Raw genomic sequence first — 25,788 nt, 5'->3', positions numbered from 1 at the left:
CGGAGCTTTCTGGGAAAGACATATCTTACCGAGAAAGACCTATTTTTTGTGCATATCAAACAGTCTTTCGGTCCATTCAGCAAGAAATATCTGTTTGGATCTGAAAATATGTTTATCAAACGGGACCTATATATTCACCAGGAGTATTGTCTTTTTTTTTTTCTTAAAGTGAAGTAAAATAAAAAACACAATATATTTAATTTTGAGATGTAGTTTATTCTAATAGAATATATTATACAAAGCATAATGTATTCTTACAGAATACATTATATTGTGTACATACCAAGCCTAATGTATTCTTACAAAGTTTTAACCAGAAAGTATCCTCACCTATGATTTTTATTTGGCTAATTGTTATACTTTGGTAAGCAAAACAACTACTAAACTTGATTTTGTTTATAAAAGATCTAATTCGAATGTCAATGAATGTAGCTGCCATTTATTTGCAAAACAATCACTGTATACGGTGAAATCACATAATACCCACCATACTTAACAACTTATTCAATTCATAACTAAAAATCAAGGTACAATGGACAAGTTTCATGATTAAAAACATAATAATTTGCAATTTTTGATGGTCATTTCAATTTTCACAAATACAATGGTTGTTTGAAAAATGGTTGAAAATCAATCATATCACACCACTTTTGTCCAATTTTAATTAATTTAGGGCAAGAGTATAAGGGGAATAACAACCTAAAAGAAAAAGTGTTAGAAATCTCAACCTAATGCTTTATCATATTCGTAAATGCTCTTGTATCAAATTAACTAACATAATATGATTATTTTGTAATCAATTGCAAATAAAACCAGATACTAATGTTTTTGTTTACCTAAAACAAAGTTTCGTATTAAATTGAATTTGTGAACTTTTAAAGTATAATGAAGTTGGGGAGCATCATGGAGTTATAAAAACGAGTGCAAGAAATCTTTCAAAATAACAAAAATGTAAGGGTTTTTTTTTAAATTAGAGGTTTAATCCAAAAAATAGTAAAAAGTAAAAAAAACCAAAAAAGATTTTAAAAAAAAAATGTAAAGGCTAAATCGAAAACTGAAAAGTGTAAGGGCAAATTTAGAAAAATTGGAAAAAATGTAAGGGTTTTTTTAAAAGAATACAAAAAAATTGAGATTCAATTCTAAAAAAGCATTAAAATGATCTTTTATGTAATTAAGCCTTTAATTTACAACCTATGTGAACCTACTTGTCTTATGAAATGTGAGTATTAGTTTATCTAGTCAGTTGGTACTTTCTTATAATTGTCTATTTGATTTATGTTTGTTAGGTTGGATCAAATCAGATAAAAACGATGTTAACAACAAAGATTAAATCAGATAATTTTACAAATCAAAATCAAAATCAAATAAATAATCATTTTACTAAAGTTAAAACTGATAAGATAATTTTACAAATATATAATATACTAGTCGTCCGACCAAAACTTGACAAATGCAGTAATGAAAGCCTTGATGAATGTCACAAATCGGTGAGTTTCTTGGCCACTAGATTTCTTCGATGCAGCTTCCCATGACTCGCTGCTTAAAAAAATTAAGTTAATCAATCATTCAATCGTGTGACTCAAAGTACAACACACACACACACACACGTGGTACTTACAGATTTATTCTGTTTAATGTTGCTGTGGTTCTTCTCTTTTGGGAATTGCTGTGATCACTTGATTTCTTCAAATTTGCATTTCTTCCATCATCATCTTCAAGTGTCGATTGTTGTACAGAAATGGTGTCGGGATTCGGAGTGTATGCACCATTTACATTCTGCTAACATGAGATACAATGTTAATATGAAGGTATGTATGTATATGTAATTATGTATAAATATATGTATGTTCAAAAGGAACTCACTTTTTCTTCAACAGGAAGACTATCTTCAAGTTTAACATCTATGTTTTCTTCAGTTGAGGAATGATTTTGATTCTTATGATTTTCTTCCTCCAACTGTATATCTACCACTTCCCTGTTTTCAGTATCCTTTTCCTCCATGGTTACATGTCCTAAAGAAGAAGAAGAAGAAGAAGAAGAAGAAGAAGAAGAAGAAGAAGCTCCTACAACTACATTTTCTAATATTTCATGTTTTTCAGATTGATTTGTTACTAATCCATCTTTTTGATCATCCACAATAGATCCTTCTTGAGTTACCATATGTACATGGAGATCAACAGACATTGAACCCAATGGGTTGTGTTCTAAGAAGCTATCTAGTTTCTCCATGTTTTTATCACCTGGAGGTGACTTAGGTGGGCCGAGCACCCGGTTTTCTTGAATTATCTCCCGAACAATTTCACGCACAGTGTAAAAGGAGCCACCAACTTCCTTACGTGTCAGATTCAGTGATGGGAAATCTCCATTGTTTGATTTCTGGTATCTGCAAAAACCAAACCAAATCTTATCAATTATCATCTTTCAGTTTGTATGAATGTGTTGTTGATCAAGCCAAAAGAAACAGAGTCAGAAAGACATGAAAACACCTTTTGATAAAAGTCTCAACCATTCCTTTCCTTTCCTCTTTTGAACGCCGAATTACTGATTTCTTCCCTTCAAAAGAATCATCAAACTTTGCTAAAGCAAATGTTGGCCCAACCCAACCTCCTCTACTCACATGCATTGGATCAAGAAAGAGTTGATCAACAACCACCAATTGGCAAAACCTACAGAACAGGATCAATGTCATATTCTTAACAAACAAGATAAGGCACACAAAAAACAAGATGTCTAAACCCTATCATGTTGACACTAATGATTCCACTTCACTACCATACACCACTTACGTAATGATTAGGCAAATTCAGTTGCTACTTTTAAGTTGAAACCCTAGAGCTATCATATGAAATGTATGAGAACATGTTCATCCAAGATGGATTTTCAGTTTGAAAAATGGCGCTCCATGTTTTCAAATCAAACGCCTCGATTTAGTTTAAAAAGTTGTCGAGAGCCAATAACTCAACTGATGTACATTTTCACCTGAGAATTTGGATTGACAGTGATAACCAGTCTCAATTAACATGTGTATGAGATATTGAATGCGGGAAGAACAGAGAGGAAGAGAAATAATTAAACATCGAAGACAACTCGAAATGAAAATTGAGATGAAAGTAAAACCATAGGAGATGTCAGACATCTGTGTGTGTGTGTGTGTATGTGTAAATTACCTTCAAGTGTGTATCGGCTGTGTCGGAGAACGGTTGAGATGAAAGCTTAGGAGTTGGGAGTGACTGGAAACCCTACACAGTTAGAAGGGGGAGTGGGAGTGTGAAAGGGAGTGTTTCCGAGGATGCTTTTATCACTTTATGTTTTTCATTTTCGTTTTAAATGGCGACACTAATTTTTTGCACCTATAAATGTTTTTGTACATCAAAATTATAGTATATTGATGTAATTACGTTGTCTTATCAGATTAAAAATATATAATTAAAATTTTATAATTATATGTTGTTAAAATTTTATAATTATACGTTACATTAACTATAAATTTAAAATTTTTATATTATATTGATATATTTAATTTGAACAATATGATAAAATAAACATCTATTAAAATCAAGTTATTTAATAATTATTTATAGCTTATTTGGTAAATAAAATAAAATATAATTTCTATTTAATGTTAGTTTTAATTCTTGTTATGATTAAATGATTTAAAAATTATTTATTTGACTATTTTTTAAATTTTAGCTCATTACTTAAAATATCAATATTTATAAAATAAAGTAGTGTAGGTAATTCTTATTATTAATTAAGTTTAAAACCACTTATTATTATCAAAAATTTATAGAAGACTATACATATATTTTTTGTATTTATCTCTTATTAACTAGCCAATTTATGTATTATTAAAATTTAAAAGATGGTGGAAATTTAATAGAATTTTGAAAGGTTATAGGATTTTCAAAATTATACGTTTTGTCTCTTTATATAGTATAAATTATATGAGTTAATTACTTATAATGATAAAATACTTTTGTTTTTGTTTATATTTACCCTCTTATGTTTTTTCTTCAAAGCATATGATCATTGAAATAAGAATTTTCAACCAAAAATGAATTTTCCAATCATATTCACCGATCAAAACACTCAAAAACACACTCATAAACAATCGCATTCAAACACATACAATCGTTAAAAGCACACAAGTCTAAAATTCGATTATGTGTGTGTTTTTTTTTTTGTTTCAAACTCATCTCTTACACACACACACCTAGATTTGATTGTATGTTTTGTCATCTAAATCAAAACGGAATTATTTATTAAAGATTTTGTTTAAATATATTTAGAGAGTTTGCTCTAAATTATCTGTTAACGTTTTTATTTCTGAATAGTAAATTAAACACGCAAAAAAGACTACATTTCACAACCATTAAACTTGATCACTACTACAACATAAACATTCAATCATTTACTCTTTTTATTGAGATATTGTTATTCTTAGGTTGTGTTTAGTTATGGAAAAACAGTTTTCGTTTTCTGTTTTTCGTTTTCCCTTTTCATATTTCGTTTTCCGTTTCCGGTTTTCATTGGAAAATTTAGAAAACGTGTTTAATTAAAACTTATTCATTTTTCATTTTCAGTTTTAGAAAATTAGAAAACGTTTTTAGATGTGTATTTTTTCTATCGGTTTTCATTTTTAGAAAACGGTAGCGGTGGTAGGGTGGGCGTGGGGACGGTGGCGGTGGTGGGGACAGCGGTGGGGGGCAGTGGTGGCGGCGGTGGCAACGGGGTGGCGGCGATGGTGGTGATGATAGGCGGTGGTGGTGGCGGCGGCAATTATGGCAGTGGTGGTGATGGCGGCGGTGGTGGTGCTGGTGATGGGGTAGCGGTGCTGGTGATGGTGATGGTGATGGTGATGGTAAGTCGGTGATTGTAGTAATGGTGTTGGGTGGGTGTATGTGTGTGTGTGTGGGGTGGGGATGGGTGTGGGTGTGAGTGTGAGTTTGTGGGTGTGTGTGTGTTTGTGGGGGTGTGGGTGGGAGTGTGTTTGTGGGAGTGGGTGTGTGTGTGTGTGTTTGTAAGGATGGGTGTGTGTGTGTTTGTGGGTGTGTGAGTGTCTGTAGGGGTGGGTTTGGGAGTGAGTGTAGGTAGGGATGTGGTGGGTTGGGGGTGTTAAAGGTGAGGGTATGTAAAGGTGGATGAGAGTGGATGTTTATATTTTACAAAAAAAATGGAATTAGAAAAATATGAAAAACAATGATTATTGGTTTTCCAAAAATTTCCAACTTCTTTGTAATTTTAGAAAACGAAAAATTTTCATTTTCCGTGAAAAATTAGAAAAATAGACGAACTAAACGCGTTTTCAAAATTCTCATTTTTCTTGGAAATTTTTTCCGGAAAACGGTCAATTTATTTTCCGCAACTAAACGCACCCTTAATTATTCTGCCATTCCGCAAACCTACAATTTAACAAATCCACAAAAAACTCACAAATTACCCACCAATTAACTCAAAAAAAAGTGGTCTATGAAATGAAAACAAAAATCTGTAGTCTAGATGTATAATATACATGGAGTAAAAAAAATAAGAATAATACACGTGTTCAACTTTCTACCAAAATAACAAAAATAATTTGAACCAAAAGAATGCAAGTACACCTGTGGTTGTACCTCTGTATTTCTTCTTTCTCTTTGTACGGCCAACACATTATATATACCCACCATAATAACAATCAGCCGCCTTTGTATATCTTTTGTTGGGGATGTGATCTGTATATGGTGTACTGATCACAACCCCAACCCAGTGAACCAAGAGAACCAATCTTGGTTCACTGGGAACCGTTTCACGGTTAGAATTTAGAATTTAGAATTTAGAATCTTTCTATCCGGCAAGTGTTTTTTGCTTGTATCCAAACTTTAACCTTTCGAGTATTTTCTCTTTTTGTTTTCTTTTTTTGTCCATTTTTATTCTATATCTTTCTTCTCTTTCTCTTTCGTATATACCTTGCCAATGTACTTCTCCTGTTCTTGGCCATAACCATGTTTCATAATCATATGGATGATCACCATCATCAGCTGCCTCTGCTAGATCTTCATCCATGCTTTTTAATAAAGTGGCATTAAAATATTTACTCCACATTAACCCTTTTCGATCTTCTACTGGGTGGTGCTCTTCTAATGACCCTGAATTTGGGTCAATGTAAACCATGGTTCTACCACTATGGTATGCCCATACATTCACCAACAGCTCCAGTATCCGACAATAGCAATGTTGTTTCTGTATGCAATATTCATACAAGATAATTATTAAAAGAATATAAAAAATATAAAACAAAATGAAAACATAAACGATATAGTATAGTCTTAAAAGTAAATTATATTTTTCGTCCTTGAGTATAGCTCGATTTTGCAATTTTGGTCCTTATTTGAAATTCTTGTGATGTTTTTCGGTCCCTATTCTAAGTAAAATGACTATTTTTGGTCCCTGAGTATAGCTGATTTTTGCAATTTTGGTCCCAAAAATATATTTTACTTGGATCAGGGACCAAAACTGTGTTATTAAAAAAAAAAAAAAAAAAAGACCAAAATTGCAAAAGAAAACCTTTTGGGCCCAAAATTGAAAAAAAAAATCAGGCACGCTCATGGACCAAAAATGTAATTTACTCTATAAAATGTAAAACAAAATGAAAAGCATATTAGATTCTAAAGAGTAAATTATATTTTTGGTCCATAAGTACAGCTGACTTTTTGCAATTTTGGTCTCAAAAAGTTGTGTTAATCTTATATTTTGTGTTTTTTCTTAAGATTAAACCTCATCTTTATTTTTTTCATGAAAAAAACCTTATATTTTTTCCTTTTTTCCGAAAAAACCCTCAACTGTCTTTTTTTCCAAAAAAAAACCCTCAACCTTCTAAATGTTTCCAAATAAATCCTCAATTTTTTTAGTTTTTCCTGAAAAAACCCTCACATTTTACAACCTTTTTTAGAGAAAAATGACTAAAAGGGCCCGATCGGAAAAAATGAAAAAATGCAAGGTCTTTAATGAAAAAAATAAAGTTGAGGTTTAATCCGGAAAATACACAAAATACAAGGTCTTTGATGAGATTAACCCAAAAGTTTTCTTGTAATTCTGGTCTTTATTCGAATATAGCTAATTTTTGCAACTTTGGTGCCAAAAAACATTACAAGAACCTTAAATTAGGACCAAAATTGAAAAAATCAGCCACACTCAGGGACCAAAAATGCAATTTATTCTAATCTTGAATACCTCACTCAAGGAAGACCCTAACAGGCATTCAGTGGTTGTAGTTGAATTCATGTGCAAACTATCAAGAGAATCAGCAAACATCCTGCAGTAAAATTTAACAAATTAGTATAAAAAAAATACTTGGATGCATTTTGTTTATAGTTTATTATTATTATTATTATATTTTAATTTATTTACCTGGAAAACATCATGAATTCTAGAAAAGAAGGGGTGGCCATGACCCAGCTGTGAAGGGAAGACCAGTGGCCACCATCTTCAGGCATTGGCGGAAGGGCTTCCACATATGATGGCAATGCATACATCCTTCTGAAAGCATCCTGAAAGGCCGTTCTGCAAGCATTCAATTGAGGGGCATTTTAGGTATTTTCATTAATAAATAATTCATGTATGAAAGTTGAATGTTACCTGCAATTTCCAGCATTTAAGATGTCACACATGGACCAAAATGTTAAAATATGGTCATTTCCAGCAAGTTCCCCATCCATGTCTAAGTGGGCCCAAAAATACATCACATCTCCTTTATGTTTCTGCTGTACTGTTCCTTCTAGAACCCTTTCGGCTTTCGAGGACAAAGATACCTGAAACAAAAATTTACGTTAGCAGAATGTTTTTCGGAAGGGCATTTTGGTCTTTTCATCAACAGAAGGACATATTTTAACCTTCCTTGCAGCAGCACGCCATGATTGAAATCCAATCCAAGGTCGTTTATGAACATTATCCACCCGATTTGCAATTGAAAACATGCCACCCATTTCAAGTAAAATATCTCTGTAATAACTCTCATTTAAAATAGAAAGCCTCCCAACTGCATCCACATCATCCGATCTCAATCTTCTAGATTTTGTAGACTGTACAAAAAAACTAAAATCATAAATAAAATCTAAACAAATGAAATTTAAAAAAAAAAAAAAAAAAAAGAATATTATAAGTAACTTACTAGACTTAGACCACGATATAAAGAACCATGGTGCAAAAAAGGCCAAGCCCCTGCTCCATTGTAGATCTCATATATGCATAAAGGTTGACCAGTCCTCTCTAGCTCCCCTTCATCCCTTTCATTTGCTTCAGATTTTAATTTTTCTGCTTTTTTAGCATCGCGATATAATTCATCCCATACACCATAGCTTTTATCTGTTCTTCCCTCAATCTACATCAAATTAAATGCCACGCCATGCTTATTAGATAAAAGAAACTAAGATTGATGAATATTTTGAAAAGGGTAAAATGGTCATTTAGTCTCATTCAGACGGTTTATTCAACCTAGAAAAGAAACAATCCATACAGGACTTGATGGAAGAAAAAAAAAAGTGCCCATAAAAGAAGTTATGTTTTTAATAAGGGTTTGTACCTCTTCCAATTCTACCCTTTCAACTTCTTCTGAACTATCGATTTCACTTAAAACAATCCAGTCCAATTCGGTTGGAATATCCTCTGCCATTATCTCGGGATCATTCTGTGAGCTTCTTGAATCCATTATTAATGTCATGTGTTCTTCAATATCAAAAACTACACTCGTATTTCTTGTATCTTTTTTAATAAAATATGCCATGTCATCTGTTTCTTCTGAGAACAAATCCCATTCCCATTCATGTGATAATTGAGAAATGGAATGTGGCAACATGGAGTCTGATGGAAGTGTAAGAACATTGTTGAGAAGTTTTATATAACCAGAAACACATTCTGATGCATGCATGTTTTTAGCAAGCAACCTTCCGGAAGAAGCAATGGTAGTGGCAAAATTTGAGAGCTTTCCTTTTGATATAAGAAGCAAGAAAGCTTTCATCAACTCATCGGGTTTGTCTTTTGAAAAAATAATTCCATTTTCGCCATCAATAACCTGGGGATTGAGAGATCTTTATAGAAAAGAACAAAAAGAAAATCATATTTTTTACCTCACCTAACTGAAATACTGTAGATATAATGTTGAACTTACGTATTTTTTTATGATGGGGTAATCAGGGGCAATTATGGGAACACCAAATGTCATGGCCCTAGTGAGTAATGAAGGGAACCCTTGTTCATCTTGAGAGGAACCATATAGAACAATATCAGATATTAATAAAATCTCGTCCACGTCAGCATCTAATCCATAATGTCTAACCGAATCACGGTTGAGCCCTAAATGAGCAGCAATATCCTGCAAATATTAAACAAAAAACTTGTGATAATTTGATCTTTAAGAACTGAAAAAAGAAAGGATATAAAAAGAATCGTATATATACCTGTAAAGCATCGTTATAGGCATTACTGGAGTTCCCACATACGAATAAAAATTTGAATGAAGGGCCCACATCGCCTTCCTTTGCATATTTGATAAGCAAAGGTCCTAAGTTATGCATTGCTACAGCATAATCCCATGATAGTTCATTGTAGAAGAAAGAACTTCCAACAACCAAAACTATCATATCATCTTCACCAAAACCATTTTTCATCCTTAATTGAAATTTGGAGTGAGTTTTTAGGTATCTTTCAGCTGCCCACACATCTATTGGTGATCCAGGAATCACAAAGAAGTTTCCAGTGTCAAGCACACTATATAACATCTGAGACAACATGCTTATATAAATCATGATTGAATTCAAGAAACAATGTAATAAGATGTTCCTGAAAATATAACAACTCATAATGGGGTGATAAATTACCGGGAAAGAATAATCTGGAAACACAATCACATCAGCTCTTCTAAAAACATTCTTCCAATATGTAATTAGATGTTCATGTGGCAATTCTTGATATAGAGGAAGGCGATTTGAAAGGGTGTCTTCTTGAATTATCCAAATGAGTTGTACAGAGCAAAAGGGCTCCTGCATAAGGCTGCATACATATAAAAAACTCACAACTCATGGAGAAAGTACAAGTTCAGTAGTTCAAAACAAAAGATTTTGATAATTCAAAGTAACTACCACATACCTTGAAATAGCATCATGTGCTTCTAGAGAATTTACAATGATGCCATCAAATCTGCAGCAATAGATAGAACAAAGTTTATGTAGCTGTATCTACTGAAATCATCAGTAAATGTGACAAAGTATATACACTTTCTAAAATCATCAGTGACAAATCATATTGTTGAAAAATGCATTGAAAGAGAGAGAGAAAACATACATTGACCAATCAATATGACCATAATTTTCAGGACTTAGAATGGAGACTTGGCCAACAATCTTCTCCCAGAGTGATTTTGTTTTGCCATCTTCTGTTGCATATATCTGCATGGAAGAAGCATTATGAAGATGAAAATTAAAGTGATTTAGAAATCTAGTTCCACAAATGGATTTTCCTTGCTTCTTAACAGGGACATATGCACATGCACCCAACAAGAAATTTAAAATTATGCAGTTGTGCATATCCCTATCAAGAAAATCACTTCAATGATCTTATCAGTCTAACATTAGGTTACTTAAAAAACACTTAATTCTACATATGGAATAATGGATCTTCCAGATGAAAAACGATAGCTTGATGTTGTTTTCATGGCCAGTCAAAATAACAAAATCACACATATAGAAAAACATAAACCAGCAAACAGAAAGATAGATATAGACATATAGTAAGAGGTACTGAAGTTCCAGAAATAATCACCTGAAGCATATAATCCAGTCCTCGTATATTCTTCATCACAGTAAGCAGCATCAATGACAATGGGTCATCCTCCATGTTTCCTAAGATCTTACAATGATCAAAACAAGGCACTGTTGTAAATATGAGATCATGAGTGTTCATGCATGTATAGACACATAACCATTGGAGCACAAAATATGGGTAGTGAAAGTAGTGAACCAGAATACATAAACCAAGCTTGTTTTGGGTTCTCTAATTTCCCCTATTCTCTTTCTTTCAAGTTTTTTTTTTTTAGTTCTTTAATCATTCTATTTGTTAAATCCTAAAGAAATATTATTTAAACTAAGAAATATGAAGCTCTGGTTACTTTTGCTGCTAAGGACCACCAATGTAGATTTTAAAAGGTGAAGCAGTGAAGACGTTTGTTTAACAAAAAAGCACCAAATAATTCACGCAATCACTATCTCCATTATTTATAGTTCTCAATTGCATTTCCCTCACCTACCCAGACACCAAACCCGATAGGCCCATAAAACCTGTTACTTTCCCTAACTATCCTACATGTCCTTTCTCTCTACTTCCCGAACATCAGGTATGAAAACCGAAGAAGAATAAAAATTTCAATAAGTGGTCGTCGTTTTCGTCTGTAAAAGCATCAATACTCAGTACATTAAACTAAACAAAACTTAAAACACTCACAATTGCAAGCCTAGGAGGTCGAACTCCAACCCGAGGCTTGTGCCTTGCACGTTCAATCTCGAAACTCCTATCGATCCTCGATGAAATGAACTTCAGCGAACTTCCGAACTTCAAACCCTCGCGCACAGTCCTCCCAATCCTCTCACCGCCGCCCTGCCGGAAAACCATTGAAGCTATCGAGCTCTGTAGCACCATCGATGCCAGTGCAAACGCAAAAACAGCAACCAATATACACAAGTAGAACAACGACGTTCCCCTGACTGAGCACAGCTTCCGAGGAACAACGGATCGGCCTCCGTGGACGTGAGATCGGCGCCGATCCGATAAGCTGATGACTGCAGCAGATGATTTCGATAAAGGTATAGACGCAGGTTTAGGGTTTCTCTTGAATGGGAATCGACCCCGGATCGGATATAGTCCGGTGCCGTCGGAGTTGGCATTTGAGTTGTCACCGTCGTTTGTACTGGGCGAGTTCTGGCCCATGTTTCAGCAATCTAACCGAGCAAACTCAGTTTTAACATTGAATCTCCATTGAAACCAAACAACGGTGAATCTGATGAAAATGATGAAGGATTTAATTTTTCACACACACAGAAAAAAATAATAATAATAAAGACACAAACACAAAAAGTCCCTTCTGTTTGGGCAGTTATGGTTATTAGATATAAGTCTGTATATGTATAAATTATATGTATATGTATATATGTGTGAGTATTGTTGTTTTCGAGAGTGACGGTGATTGAGATGAGATCTGATTTGTGATTTTGCTTTTTTCGGTTTAAACGCGTTTTCGAGGGGGGGGGGAGGGGGGCTAAAAAAAATGCAAAATGTTCCAAAGAAATTTTATTCATGAACAAATACAATATATTTTTATAAATATCTTTTATTATTTTTATATGAGAAAATTATAAAAATAGCCAATTTTTTTTATTATTTTGCAGAAAATAGCCAAAAAAAAACCAACATTACAAAAATAACCATCAAAATCGCAGATGGATTAAGTCCATCTACGATTTCGCCCATTGATCTGCGAATGTACAAGTCGGTAAAGCACGGACGCACATTAGGAGTTGTACGCTCGCAGATGGTTTTTTTTTATTTTTTCCGGTATAAATACCCTCACACCTCACTAAAATCGCAGATGAACTTAGTTTATCTGCGAATGCGATTTTTGCGCAATTTTATTAAAAAAAATATTTTATTTTGACTACGAAATTGATAGGGTCTGACTACGAAACAACCATATTATATATAAAGTCTTGCAAAAAATTATCATTTTAGTTGTTATTTCTTTGGAAAATTTGGTTAAAACTTCTCTAATAAAATGAATGAATATTTGGTTTGCGTTGTAACTAGTGGGAGGTGAGAAGTTGTGGAAACAAATATTGAATATATGTATGTCCACAGGGGAGGTATTCTTGAATTCGCTTTGATATTTTCCGAGTATATTAGTTACAGTGATTTTATATCTTTGGTGAAAATGAAAATCGGTTTGTTAGATAGATATAAAATTAGTCTTCGTTTCCATCATCCTGAATTGGATCATTATATAGCCATAGTTGAAGAATTTGATGTTAGAATATTGATCAACGTAATCAAATCGGTTGGAGGAAGGGTTGTGAAAGTGTTTGTGGTGGTTGATGAAGGTGATGCGGTTACGGAGGGTGGCAAGAGAGGAAATGAGTTGGTTACTAACTTATGCAACGATAAAGGGAGCAACAACCCAATATGTAACACCTAAAATTTCAAACCAAATTTTTCATTTTTAAATTACCCAAAATATTGTTCATAAACCAAGTTATCGGAAAAACACAAGTATCAAATACAAATCATCATCACAAAACATCAGAGTCCCACAAAATGCTCAGTAACAAATCTCTCAGTGAGTGTGTACAACCAGACCTTCGTCTTTCCGCGATCCTCAAAGGTACCTAAAACACATATATCAACAACTGTAAGCACGAAGCTTAGTGAGTTCCCCAAGATACCACATACAACACATCATAAATAAATAACTATGGGTTATTAGCAACCCTGGGACTATCAGCATTCCCAGTGGGCAAACAGCATGCCATGTGGGTTATCAGCAACCCTGGAGACTACCTAAAGTCTTAGTCACACATAAACAACATAACACAATAATAACAGCTAGACCCAACTGGTCATCACAGATACAACTATTCTACCATACATGTAAGAATAAGTGAGGAGACTCACCTGATACTGATGACAGATAAATCTCACGCCCGAACTGTCGGAACTAGACTCCGCCTAATAACACAATAATTAACCTTAATTAGTAATTAAGGTCATTCTCCCACAACTACGCTCCTTGAGGGCAAAAAGACCATTTTACCCCTTCCATGGTCCAAAACCCTAAATCCTTGACCAAAGTAAAAAGTCAGGAAAAGTCAACCGCCTAACACGTACGTTGGGCGTACGCTTCCTACGCGTCGCATACTCGAAGAATCAGATGGGTTAGGGTCGAGCCTGACTACGTTGGGGGCGTACGTCGTCTGATCCCAAAAATCACTCCCAAACGTCTTAATCATTAAGACTTGCAATCCAAACATAGATCTGACCTCCATAGAACGTCTTAATCCATAAAGTCCATAACTTTAAGCCTTTGCGTGGATGAAATAAGCTTAAACCTCAAAACCCTAACTTAAATCATACCCAAAACCATTACACTCTTGCATGGGAAGAAAGGGACCTTCAAGCAAAAAAAATTATGAATCTACAAGACCTAAAACACATAAAGGACAACTAATGAGCTCTGGGGTGCACCATACTCACAAAGATCCAAGCTTGGGACAAAAAAAGCTCATAATAACCCATTTAAGAGATCTAGAAAGAAACACATCAAGGTATAAACTTTATACCTTCAAAAGATGCACAAGGTGAGGTAGTTTCTGGATCCACAAGCTTGCAAGCAACACCACCTTCTTCAATAGTCTTCTTCTTCTACAAGAGAGCACCAAAATCACTAACAATCTTCAAAATCTTTACACACAAGGCTTAGGCTCGAGAATAGGGTTTGTAAGGAGTGGAGGCTGATAAGAAATGTCCAAGGGAGGCATAAGGTGGATTAAATAGGGCGCAAACCCCTAAATTTAGGGTTTAGGAGCTGACCTAGTACGCCTTGTGTACCATATGTACGCCCAGCGTACTAGCATGCATCTCGCGTTTCCATGTATCGAACATATACGTTGCGCGTACCTCACGTACGCCTAGCGTACGGGCTGAAATGCAAGGCTTTTTTCATAAAGGGCCAAATATGCAACCTTTAATTAAGCCAATGATTAAAATAAAAATACTTGAAAACCAGATGTTACACAATAGGTACGTTCATGACTCCTAGTGTACCTCAGTTTCATAGTGTTGCTGAAAATGTTAATGTGAGGTATTCTGTAACGCCCCATTTCTGGTATGTGATTTAATAAGTAAATTTTCATTTCTTAAGGGGTACTCGACGAGTCAGTAGCCCGACTCGTCGAGTAGAGACGGGAGTTGGCACGCGGTTTAAGTTGGCAACTCGACGAGTCCATATCCTCGGACTCGGCGAGTCTGCCAGTCTGGATGAAATCTTAATTTCAAGGGTTTGCACCCTATTTAAACAATAGTATGCGCCCCAAAATAGCCTCCATCACCCTCAGAACGTCCCTCACTAAACCCTAGCCTCCCTTTAAGCATTGTTGGAATATTTCTCATTTTGTGAAGGTTTTGGAGCATTTTGAAGTTAGAAGAAGAAGAGAGAAGATGAGTTCTCAAAGGAAGCAAAGAAGATCTGAGTTTATTGTGTCATTCCAGCATCCATTAAGGTATAAAGCTTGAATCTTGGCTTATCATTATGTAGATCTCCTTAAAAGCTTGCTAGTATAGTTTTTGAGCCTTTTCTAGGCTTTGAGGTCAATTTATGGGTAGTTAAGTCGAATGGGTTTCAGATCTAAGCATTTCAGGGCTCCTTAAGCTCAAGGTTGCCACATTTATTGAGCTAAGCACCCATTCCAAACCTAGATCTCCTCTTTTAACTCCTTATTGGGCATTTTAGCTTATCATGAGCATGCATGAACGTAAAGTTAGAAACTTAACGTGTGAAATCAGTCCTAGGAACCCAGATCTATGAATTGGATGCACTGAAATCGATTAGAATCAACTGTTTAGGGAGGACATGCATAGGACTCGTCGAGTTGCTCTTGGACTCGGCGAGTCGGAGTGCAATCCTCCCGATTTCTCCGAATTTGGAATTTTGAGTTGAATCAGCGAGTGGAAGAGGACTCAGTGAGTTAGAACAAGGATCTGGAAGTAGAGGGACTCGGCGAGTCCATGTCCCGACTCGGCGAGTCGAGTCACGAGTTAGAGAAGTGTGAGTCCGGGAACTCGGCGAGTTCATAGTAGGACTCGGCGAGTAGAGTCAACCAGGAAGTTGACTTTGACCAGGGAGTTGACTTTGACCAGGGGGTAAAATAGTTATTTTACCCTGAGATTAGTAATCAGTAATTGATTTAGTGTTTATGGGATTTTTAGCCGGGGAGTTCCGGAGCAGCAGTCAGGCAGTCTCGGATTTAGCATCTCGGCAGCCAGCGTTACGAGGTGAGTTTCCTTCCAGTAGGAACGGGTCTACGGCCACAATACCGGCCCATTTAGTTAGCAGTAGTTCCGGACTTCGGTCCGATGCAGTAGTTCAGTGTGCTTGATGTCTTTGTGATTCAAGCATGTCTTTGTGTTATGTGTTCCGGACTTCGGTCCGATGCAGTATGCAGTATCTGTGTTTATGCTAGTAGTTATGATTATGCTATGCTATGCTCAGTCAGTTTCCGGACTTCGGTCCGATGCAGAGGGCAAGGCCCTGGTTAGTTCTGGACTTCGGTCCGATGCAGAGGGCAAGGCCCTGGTTAGTTCCGGACTTCGGTCCGATGCAGTTTCCAGACTTCGGTCCGATGCAGAGGGCAAGGCCCTGGTTAGTTCCGGACTTCGGTCCGATGCAGTTTCCGGACTTCGGTCTGATGCAGTGGGCAAGGCCCAGTAATTGTTTCATATGTTATTGTATGGTATGTGGTAGTTTGGGGGAGCCCACTAAGCTTTGTGCTTACAGTTTCAGTTTTTGGTTTCAGGTACTTCCGCAAGTAAGGGGAAGAGCTCGGGATGATGGCATGGCACACACCACCGCTTCAGTTTTATCCTGGGAGTTTTATTCAAATATTTTGATATGATTGATACAATATTTGTTTTGACACGGTTACTTGACTTTTGAGTTACTCATTCTATGGTTCTTAGTATGTATGACATTTGATGATGTGATTTTTAGTAATATTAAAACAAAAATTTTTGGGTCGTATTTTGGGATGTTACAAGTTGGTATCAGAGCCTTGGTTTGAGGGATTCAGGCACACTCTCGGGTGTGACTGGACTCAAACTAAGGAAATGGTAAAAAAAAAAAGAGAGATTTTCAAAAGAAAAATGTTTTCAAAGGAATTTTTGAAAAAGAAAACTTAAAAAGAAAGAGTTTTGAGAAAAGGAAAAGGGTGTGGTGCATGCGATCAACCGAGCTCAAGTAACTACTCCCAAATTACTCATACAAGATCATGTTATGTTATAATTATCAGTTCCAGTTTCAGTTAAGAACAACATGCTAGAATAGGACAAAGGATCTAGGAGGATGCCTTATGTGCCTGTTATATGTGTTTCAGCTTATTGAGAATTGCATGCTAGTATTGAGTAGACAGCAGTAGGATAGCCTGTTTAGGTTATGCCTGATAGTATGAGCTTAGCATTGTATGCTAGTACAGTTTTTCGTTATGAGGACAGATTTGCTTGGGTAGTTTCCTGTGTCCGAATGCTGCTTGCTTCGTGCTTTGTAGAACTCGGAGTGATGGGAGTTAGACATTAGGTGAATACGTCACGTCACATGTGATCAGGGTTGAATAATCTCAGAGGGCTGGATTTGGCCCTATTGCGCAGCTCTCGTTTGAGTCTAACCGTTGTAGGGACGAGTCTTTTACTCAAAGGATTATCTGAGCCTTGTCACATGTGATGGTATTCAGGTGATGGCTAATTGGCATTACAAGGAGGCCTTCAGCAGCTGAGGACTGGATTGGGTGGAGTCAGAGATTTCCCTAGGGCAAGCCTAGGATGAGAGTGGCAGAGATCAGTAGTAGTAGAAGTGACTTGGTGGAGTCGAGGCGGTACTTGAGGAAAGTACGGATAGATGTGGAAGGTAGTATGGGCCCGTACTACTGAAAGCAGAGGATCCGTACTCGAATCAAGGAAGACTGAGATGAACCCAGGAAACTTGTAGTAGTAGCGATCCCTCGAGATATATCAGTGTTTCTGACGTTTGTCATGATGTGTTTTCAGAATGGTGGTTTTACGCCCTAGGCCAGCAGTGGGCAGTTCAGGAGTCGGCGAGGGGTCGGGATCAGGCTCGGGGGCCGAGCATCTAGATGAGCAGACCAGGGAGTTCCTCTCTCTTCAGAGGTTACTCGCACCATACTTGAGCAGACTCCTGTGATATTCGGTTCGATCAAGGAGGGTATATTAGAGCTGATGGATGAGAGATTGAGCACTTTCCGTGCTGAGGTGGCGGCCATGATGGGGTCGTGCACACTCACCTTCAGGGAGTTTTGGGATTGTGGAGCTCCAGATTACCATGGGGCGCAGGACCCCATTGCGAGTACCAGGTGGTTGGCGGATGTCGTCAATGCGTTCCGCACCAGCAGATGTCCCGAGGGGGACAAGGTCAGATTAGCATCCTGTCTCCTGAAGGACAGGGCACGAGATTGGTGGGAGGAGATCGGGCATGTCATCGGGGATGACGCAACACTTGATGCGATGACTTGGGTTGATTTTACTACCAGGTTCAGAGCCGAGTTTGCACCGGTTATTGAGGTGCAGCAGTTAGCCAGGGAGTTTCAGGATCTCACTCAGACTACCGAGACAGTGGCGGAGATTACCGCCAAGTTCAGGGAGAGGGCTCTTCTCGTTCCTCAGTATGCGGCTGATGATGAAATGAATAAGGCCCGTTATCATGAGATGTTGCGGAGTGATATCTGCCAGTTTGTGAGCCGGTCCAGCTGTAAAACGCTGGATGATATGATTGCGAGGGCTCGTGAGAGAGAGATAGACTTAGAGATGGAGAAGAAGAGGAAGTCGGAGGCGGTATCTGGCACAGGGAGTTCGGGCAAAAAGCCCAAGGTATCAGATCACAGACCTAGAGGACAGCAGAGCCACAGTCGGTGTGGCAAGTGTGGGAGATTGCACGATGGGGCGTGCAAGGCAGGTAGTGTCGGTTGCTATAAGTGCGGCCGGACTGGGCATATGAGCAGGGATTGTACAGCCACCACCACCACAACATCTGATCTGATTTGCTTCCATTACAATCAGAGGGGACATAAAAAGTCCCAGTGTCCGAGTTTGATAGCTGTAGGGAAGGTGTCAGCACCTGCCCCTGCAACATTGAGGATCACAGACGGCCGTCAGGGCCGGAGTGAGACGCCAGTGGCGAAGAGTAGAGCTTTTCAGATGACAGTAGAGGAGGCGCGAGCGACTCCTGATGTGGTGACGGGTACGTATTTTTCTCTTATTTCTTTATTGATATTGATTGTTTCTTATGAGTGTATGTTGGTATATATAGGGTCGTTCCTAGTGAAGGGCATTTCAGCTACAGTATTGTTTGATTCGGGGGCTACCCGATCATTTGTTTCGCTTGCGCTTAGCAAGAGGTTTAGCAGAGCTCCGGAGGAGCGGAATTGTCCACTCGAGGTGGAAATAGCGGACGACAGGACTGTCAGGGTCGCGAGAGTGCATAAGGGGTGTTCCCTTCGGTTATTCGATGAGCAGTTTTCAGTAGACTTGGTTCCTATTCCTCTGCGAGGGAACAAGGTTATAGTGGGTATGGATTGGCTGAGCCCCAATGGGGCAGTGATTGATTGTGAGCTGCAGTTAGTGAGGGTTCGCACTCCCAGTGGGGGAGAGTTAGTGATTCAGGGCGAGAGGCCATAGCGCGGACCGATTTTGTAACACCCAAAAATTCAAGCCAATTTAAAACTTTTTAAACAACCCAAAAACGAGTAGTTATTACAAACTTGTTTTCAAAATGTATAATATTAGAGTATCCCAGAAACATAGTCATAAAAAGTGAGGAGCTGTACGATCACGCCTTTGCTTTGCCACGATCCCCTGATGCACCTGAAACAATAAACTGAAACTGTAAGCCCGAAAGCTTAGTGGGTTACCCCCAAAATACCGATACACATACAGTCCACATAACCATGTCAGCAATAACATATCATAACCAACTGAACAGAACAACATGCAATGGGTCCACAACTTTACAAGCTGGATTACCCCTGGGTCCTCAGTACGAGTCTGAAATGCTTACCGGGCCCTCAGCTCGTATCTGGAATACCATCGAGCCCTCAGTACGAGTTTGGAATGCCTACCGGGCCCTCAGCTCGTATCTGGAATGCTCCCGAGTCCTCAGTATGAGTCTGGAATGCCTATCGGGCCCTCAGCTCATATCTGGAATACCCTAGGGTTTGTTGGCTACCGCACGGAGCAGTACAACCTCAACCCATCCCACATAACATATCAACATGTAACAGATAATGCACATACAGGTAATCAATCAGTATCACAGGTAGTCCTACAGACCTACCCTCTAGCATATCAAACTAGCATGCATAACCAACTTATACTCAACATAATACAACTACTTGGATATCATATCCAATGGGCCGGCCTTGGTGCCTTAGACCCCTTAGTATAGTGAGGATAACTCACCTGGCACTGCTGAAGTCCCGCAAATACAACCCCAGCTGCTGGTTGACAGATTCCCGAACTGTCAACATAAAACAATACCCAATTAATAATTGGGTTCCAAGCCCAAGGTCCAACTCATACTACAAAAGCCCAAAAGTCAATTCATGGGCCAAAGCCCAACATATGGCCCAATTTTCCAAATTGGGCCCAGACCTCTACATGGTCTTTCCTTAAGGCCCATCAAATTATTCCAATCCAAATCCCATGGCCCATTATCACATAGTCATAAAGGCCCAATTATGGCCCAATTTTCCAAATTGGGCCCAAGTCCTCACATGTGCCTTATCCTAAAGCCCATCTACTTATTTTGGTCCATTAACTTGTTCTTGGACCACCCATCAATAGTCCAATCACCAAAGCCCACTAGGAAGGCCCAATTCAAGGCTCGAGTGAGATTAGGGTTTCACCTAAAATCACAATTAGGGTTAAGTATTTCTCACTTAACCCATTAAGGACTTAGTCCATTAAGTCCCTCACTTTACTAAATAAGTCATATGGTGTGATTGGGCCTAATACACAATTCCATCCCAATGGCCCAAATGTGGGTCCCGATAAGTCCAAGCCCAAAATCCCAAAATTAGGGTTTTCACATGAAATGGTTATTAGGGTTAAATGTTTCTTACTTAACCCATTAAGGACTTAATCCATTAAGTCCATTCTTGCCTTAAGTTAGTTTGCCAATGATTATTATTTAATATTTCAAGTTATTAAATAATCTCGTGTGTGTGCCGATTAATTCTCAAGAATTAGAGTTTTATGTTATTAGGGTTTTCCAAACCCTAATTAGGGTTTCCTACCCAATACTAGCTTATTAGACAATTGGTTGAGCATCTAGGTCACTTTGGGCCTTATTGAGCCCAATAGGGTTTTATTAGGTCCAGTGGGGTCTCTTTGGGCTCACTAGGGTTTCTTTTGGCCCATTAGGGTTTAGTCCTTTGTCCAAACATCCAAAAAGCAATTTCGACACAAATAAGCACACCGCCACCCGACACGATGGCCGGTGGCGGCAGGAGGCGGCAACCACCACCTCACGATGGTGGTTTGACTTTTTTTTTTCTTTTTCATTATTCCTACACTATTACAGCTTTACAATGAAATCTCAAAATAACACACACACACATACTAAGAAATAACACCCTACAGTAGTATACACACCCTCCATGGCGGTCCTTGAGGCGGCAGCCACCATGGCCGGCGGCCACGGTGGTTTTTCCTTGACTTTTATCCAGTAGTCGCAACCCGAGACACCTACAGGTTTGCGAGACACGGCTGGCACACACACACCCATACGTTGACGTGAACAGAACCACACATATAATCATCCACCTTACGGTGGTGCACAGCGACGACGAGATAACGACCACCGTGGCGGACCGCCATGGTGGTTCCCGTGGTGTTTCCAGCCAGAAGAAAACGTCCCCATTATGGTCGGCAACCCAAAACACACGTAACTTGCGACACACGAATGAACATGCGCACAACAGCCACCCTTGGGGTGGCGGATGTTGACCGGAGTAGAAGAAAGATCGAACAGGCGGCGACGATCGAGCTGGGACCTAGCACTGACGAAAACACTACGAAACAGAAGGGGAAAGGGGGGTGGTTCTTCAGTTCGACGGCAGCCCTAACGTCCCCCAGACAGTCTTCGTCTTTAATGATCGTAGGAACGGCGACGGATGGGTTTCGGCGGTCACACCATCAAGAGGAACGGCGACTGCTCGTGGCGGTGGAATAGTCTTCAGAAATGGAACAGAAACGATGAACCTCCTCGTTGGCAGCAAGGTTAGCGGTGGCGGCTTCGGTGGTTGTCGATGGACGCTCCAGTGTACTACAATGGTGACGAGGGTGGCGGCTGAGGCTAGCAGGTGAAGGGGGGGGGGGGGGAACGGCCGCATCCAAATATTTAGGGTTAGGTTTTAAGGGTGACGGGTATAATACATTTAAATACCCCGAACCCCATATGAAATGTATCCCATAACAACCAAAATGGCCCCTCCTTCTCATATTTCTTTACAAGATTAATCCAAAATTTACCTTTTCAACCCAATCCATGGAAATCCCTCACAAATTAAGTCCCATAAACTACCAAACATACCCCAATATCTTAATTGTGACATAATCATCCCTTCCACCTCATTTCCTTTTAAATTAAATCCAATATTATTCTTTAATCACCGAAACTTGATGGGTTTTAAGCATAAGAACAATCCTATGTGCTCATACAAACCCTAATGCTTGGATCTAGGTTTCTCTATTGTACATGCATTGAATCCAAGACTTGCAAGCCCTAATCTAGCATACATAATTCGAAAATTAACTTATTACATCAGATCTAGATGTTTACCTCTTCAATAGTAGCTTGAATCTTCTTTTCTTGAGCTTAGAATCACAATTGTAATTCCTCTAATGGATCACAAACACCACACAAGCAAGAAGGAAATTATGAGAGAGGAGATATGATGCTAAAATCGGCCCTAGGGTTTCTCTTGGAAGCAAGTGGCCGAAAATTGGAGCCTTGGGGTCTTATTTATAGTGCAGGCTGCTAGGGTTTCAGTCTAAACCCTAATGGATACCTTAGCCACCAAGTAGCCCAAGGAACCTTCTGGAATAAGGCCCTTGGACGAAAATATGATGATCCTTCATCATAATTTCGTTCCCCCTTAGTCCATTAGGTTTCCCAGCCCAAAACTCAACTATCACACATTTGACGGTTTATGCCCCTTTATTTAATTAATCTCTTTTAGTCACCAAATTAATTCCTAATTAATTTATGACTAATACTAATTAAATAAATATGATTTCTCCTTTAATATATTATTCTTATAATATATTAATAAACCATAATATCCTCTCTCTCATATCAAATTACCTTGTCAAGTTGTTTTGGTGAAGGCAACCCAAAAGGACCGTGCATAGCCGGGTCAAGTACATACCAAATATAGTTACGGGCTTAGACACTAATCCAACAGTCTCCCACTTGGATAAGTCTAGTAACTATATCTCACATACGACTTCAGGATCTGGTTAGCAATCGTAGCTCTTATACGCTTCTGTCAACTCTGATCAAAATCCTGTCCTTCAGATAAGGGATCGTATAATCCTCTATTCTAGATATCATGCTGACAATACTTATTATGTAGCATTTTGTTTCTCGATCTCTGATTTATTCGACATAGAATTTAGTTGAACACATCAACTTCATTCTGACCGGGCCCGGCACATAAGTCAAACTAAATCATCGAGTGGCCAAGATATCACTTTTATTCTCTTAGAATAAAAGGTACAGAAAAACTTCGACTTATATGCTTTTATCATTTACTAGCTAAGTCACATACAATAATGCGTTTTATAACATCAAGTTACTGATGCGGTTTCGCATTATCAATGCATGATCAACTAGAAAACAACAACCATATCTTTAGGTTTAAAGATTATATGATATTATCATCTTGCGATCACTTATGGTAACTTTCATGAAGTGATACTAGCAAGTGCGGGTTTATTCCAATGCTCAAAACAAATTTCATAAGCACTCATAAACTTCGTAGAAAACCTTTGCTATGTCTAAAACCTTTCAGACAATCTACAAACAAATTTATGACAATCTTCTTTCATATCTACTTCCAACATATGAGCGATTGTGGACTGTTCGAACAATCTTATTATTCAGGAAGTCCAAACATGCAAAATTGGAAATAACAGATAAATAATCAACACAAGATAGTAACTTTCTTATAAATAACACACCTTTATTTAATCATCAAAATGTTGAATACAAAATTATCCATTACAAATTTCCTACCTATCTAATCTAAACTAATATCGTCCTTTAGTCCAACGCTCCTAGCGTGCTTCAAATGCTTAACCCTACTCAGTCCCTTCGTAAGGGGATCTGCTGGGTTATCTTCTGACGATACCCTCTTCACAACGAGGAGTCCCTCTTCTACCCGATGTCTAATAAAATGGTATTTCCTGTCGATATGTCGAGATCTGCCATGATCTCTTGGTTCCTTGGTCAAGGCAACCGCTCCTTCATTATCACAGAAAATTTTCATGGGCTCCTTTATGGATGGCACAACTCCAAGGTCTCCAATGAAGTTTTTCAACCATATAGCCTCCTTTGACGCCTCGCTTGCCACAATGCACTCTGATTCGCACGTTGAATCAGCCACAGTCTCTTGCTTGGAACTTTTCCAAGTCACTGCTCCTCCATTTAGGGTAAAGACCCAGCCTGACTGCGATCGGTAATTATCCCGATCCGTCTGAAAACTAGTGTCACTGTACCCTCGCACCCTTAAGTCATCACTCCCACCGAGGACTAGAAACCATTCCTTGGTCCTTCGTAGGTACTTAAGAATATTCTTGACAGCAATCCAATGCGCCCTACCAGGGTTCCCTTGATATCTGCTGACCATGCTCAAAGCGAAGGCCACATCAGGGCGAGTATAGGTCATAGCGTACATAATTGAGCCAACTGCAGAAGCGTAAGGTACTCGGCTCATATCAGCTATCTCTGCCTCTGTACTCGGGCTCTGAGTCTTACTCAGTTTGGTATTGCATTGAATTGGCAACTCCCCTTTCTTGGAATTTTCCATACTAAAACGTTTTAGTACCTTTTCCAAATATGTATCCTGACTGAGTCCTATCAGTCTCTTACTTATATCTCTCACTATCCTTATTCCCAGAATATACGAAGCCTCTCCGAGGTCCTTCATAGCGAAACACTTCCCAAGCCAGGACTTGACCTCCTGCAAGTTTGGAATGTCGTTTCCTATGAGCAGTATGTCATCGACATACAATACGAGGAAGCTCACTATACTCCTACTGGCCTTGACATACACACATGACTCATCTTCGCTTCGCAGAAATCCAAACTCTTTGACCTTCTCGTCAAAACAAAGATTCCATCTGCGAGATGCTTGCTTTAAGCCATAAATGGACTTTTCAAGCTTGCACACCCTATTGGGATGCTTCGTATTGACAAAACCATCTGGCTGATTCATGTAAACATCCTCAGCCAACTTCCCATTTAGGAAAGCGGTTTTCACGTCCATCTGCCAAATTTCATAATCATGAAACGCAGCTATTACGAGCATTACCCTAATAGACTTTATTTTAGCAACTGGTGAGAAGGTCTCATCATAGTCAACTCCAGGAGTTTGAGTAAAGCCCTTCGCGACCAATCGCGCTTTATAAGTGTGCACTTTCCCATCCATGTCTGTCTTCTTCTTGAAGATCCACTTGCACCCGACTGTCTTACGACCTGGTACATTATCAACCAAATTCCAAACTTGGTTGTCATACATGGAATGAATCTCATTGTCCATTGCCTCTTTCCATTTAGCAGACTCTGGGCCTGCCATGGCTTCCTTATAGCTATTAGGTTCGTCCAGATTCATTAGTGTACTATCACTAATAAACGTATCCCCGTCAGTAGTAATATGGAAACCATAAAACTGGGGTGGAACACTAACTCTATTCGAACGTCTAAGAGGTAAG

At 38.5% G+C, this 25,788-nt stretch overlaps 2 protein-coding genes across 3 annotated transcripts; both read right to left on the bottom strand.

The window, feature by feature from the left end:
- Window positions 1-1,313: 1,313 nt before the first annotated feature.
- LOC145128676 (uncharacterized) lies at window positions 1,314-3,315 on the bottom strand. Its single transcript, XM_079063494.1, has 5 exons — window positions 3,168-3,315; window positions 2,487-2,666; window positions 1,864-2,383; window positions 1,619-1,776; window positions 1,314-1,536 (listed from the first exon to the last, which is right to left on the bottom strand). The coding sequence occupies exons 2-5, from the start codon at window positions 2,621-2,623 to the stop codon at window positions 1,425-1,427; spliced, it is 927 nt and encodes a 308-aa protein (XP_078919620.1). The 5' UTR covers window positions 2,624-2,666; window positions 3,168-3,315; the 3' UTR covers window positions 1,314-1,424.
- Window positions 3,316-5,447: 2,132 nt separating this feature from the next.
- On the bottom strand, window positions 5,448-12,175 carry LOC145129655 (UDP-Glycosyltransferase superfamily protein). 2 transcript variants are annotated; one of them, XM_079064428.1, is made up of 14 exons: window positions 11,470-12,175; window positions 10,792-10,878; window positions 10,315-10,418; window positions 10,120-10,170; window positions 9,852-10,023; window positions 9,432-9,752; window positions 9,143-9,346; window positions 8,558-9,046; window positions 8,147-8,356; window positions 7,869-8,057; window positions 7,615-7,787; window positions 7,387-7,539; window positions 7,210-7,291; window positions 5,448-6,219 (listed from the first exon to the last, which is right to left on the bottom strand). In XM_079064428.1, the coding sequence occupies exons 1-14, from the start codon at window positions 11,950-11,952 to the stop codon at window positions 5,824-5,826; spliced, it is 3,114 nt and encodes a 1,037-aa protein (XP_078920554.1). In that variant the 5' UTR covers window positions 11,953-12,175; the 3' UTR covers window positions 5,448-5,823. The 2 variants fall into 2 exon arrangements, with proteins under 2 accessions (XP_078920554.1, XP_078920555.1); XM_079064429.1 differs by having other exon boundaries at window positions 10,792-10,871; window positions 11,470-11,607.
- Window positions 12,176-25,788: the final 13,613 nt, after the last annotated feature.

Source organism: Lactuca virosa, chromosome 8 (genome assembly GCF_052849685.1).
Source record: "Lactuca virosa cultivar CGN04683 chromosome 8, Lactuca_virosa_CGN04683_v6, whole genome shotgun sequence".
Classification (NCBI taxonomy): Eukaryota; Viridiplantae; Streptophyta; class Magnoliopsida; order Asterales; family Asteraceae; genus Lactuca; species Lactuca virosa.
This window is presented reverse-complemented; position numbering and strand designations above follow the sequence as displayed.

What these genes read in the sequence shown, in the direction of transcription:
- LOC145128676 (XM_079063494.1), bottom strand. Translation starts at nt 2,623, where the DNA reads ATGCATGTGAGTAGAGGAGGTTGGGTTGGGCCAACATTTGCTTTAGCA. An exon ending in GTTGAGACTTTTATCAAAAG is followed by an intron (nt 2,384 to 2,486) that starts GTGTTTTCATGT and finishes TGGTTTTTGCAG; the next exon opens with ATACCAGAAATCAAACAATG. An exon ending in ACATTAAACAGAATAAATCT is followed by an intron (nt 1,537 to 1,618) that starts GTAAGTACCACG and finishes TTTTTTAAGCAG; the next exon opens with CGAGTCATGGGAAGCTGCAT.
- LOC145129655 (XM_079064428.1), bottom strand. Translation starts at nt 11,952, where the DNA reads ATGGGCCAGAACTCGCCCAGTACAAACGACGGTGACAACTCAAATGCC. An exon ending in CCTATAACGATGCTTTACAG is followed by an intron (nt 9,347 to 9,431) that starts GTATATATACGA and finishes TAATATTTGCAG; the next exon opens with GATATTGCTGCTCATTTAGG. An exon ending in GGCGTGCTGCTGCAAGGAAG is followed by an intron (nt 7,788 to 7,868) that starts GTTAAAATATGT and finishes TTTTTGTTTCAG; the next exon opens with GTATCTTTGTCCTCGAAAGC.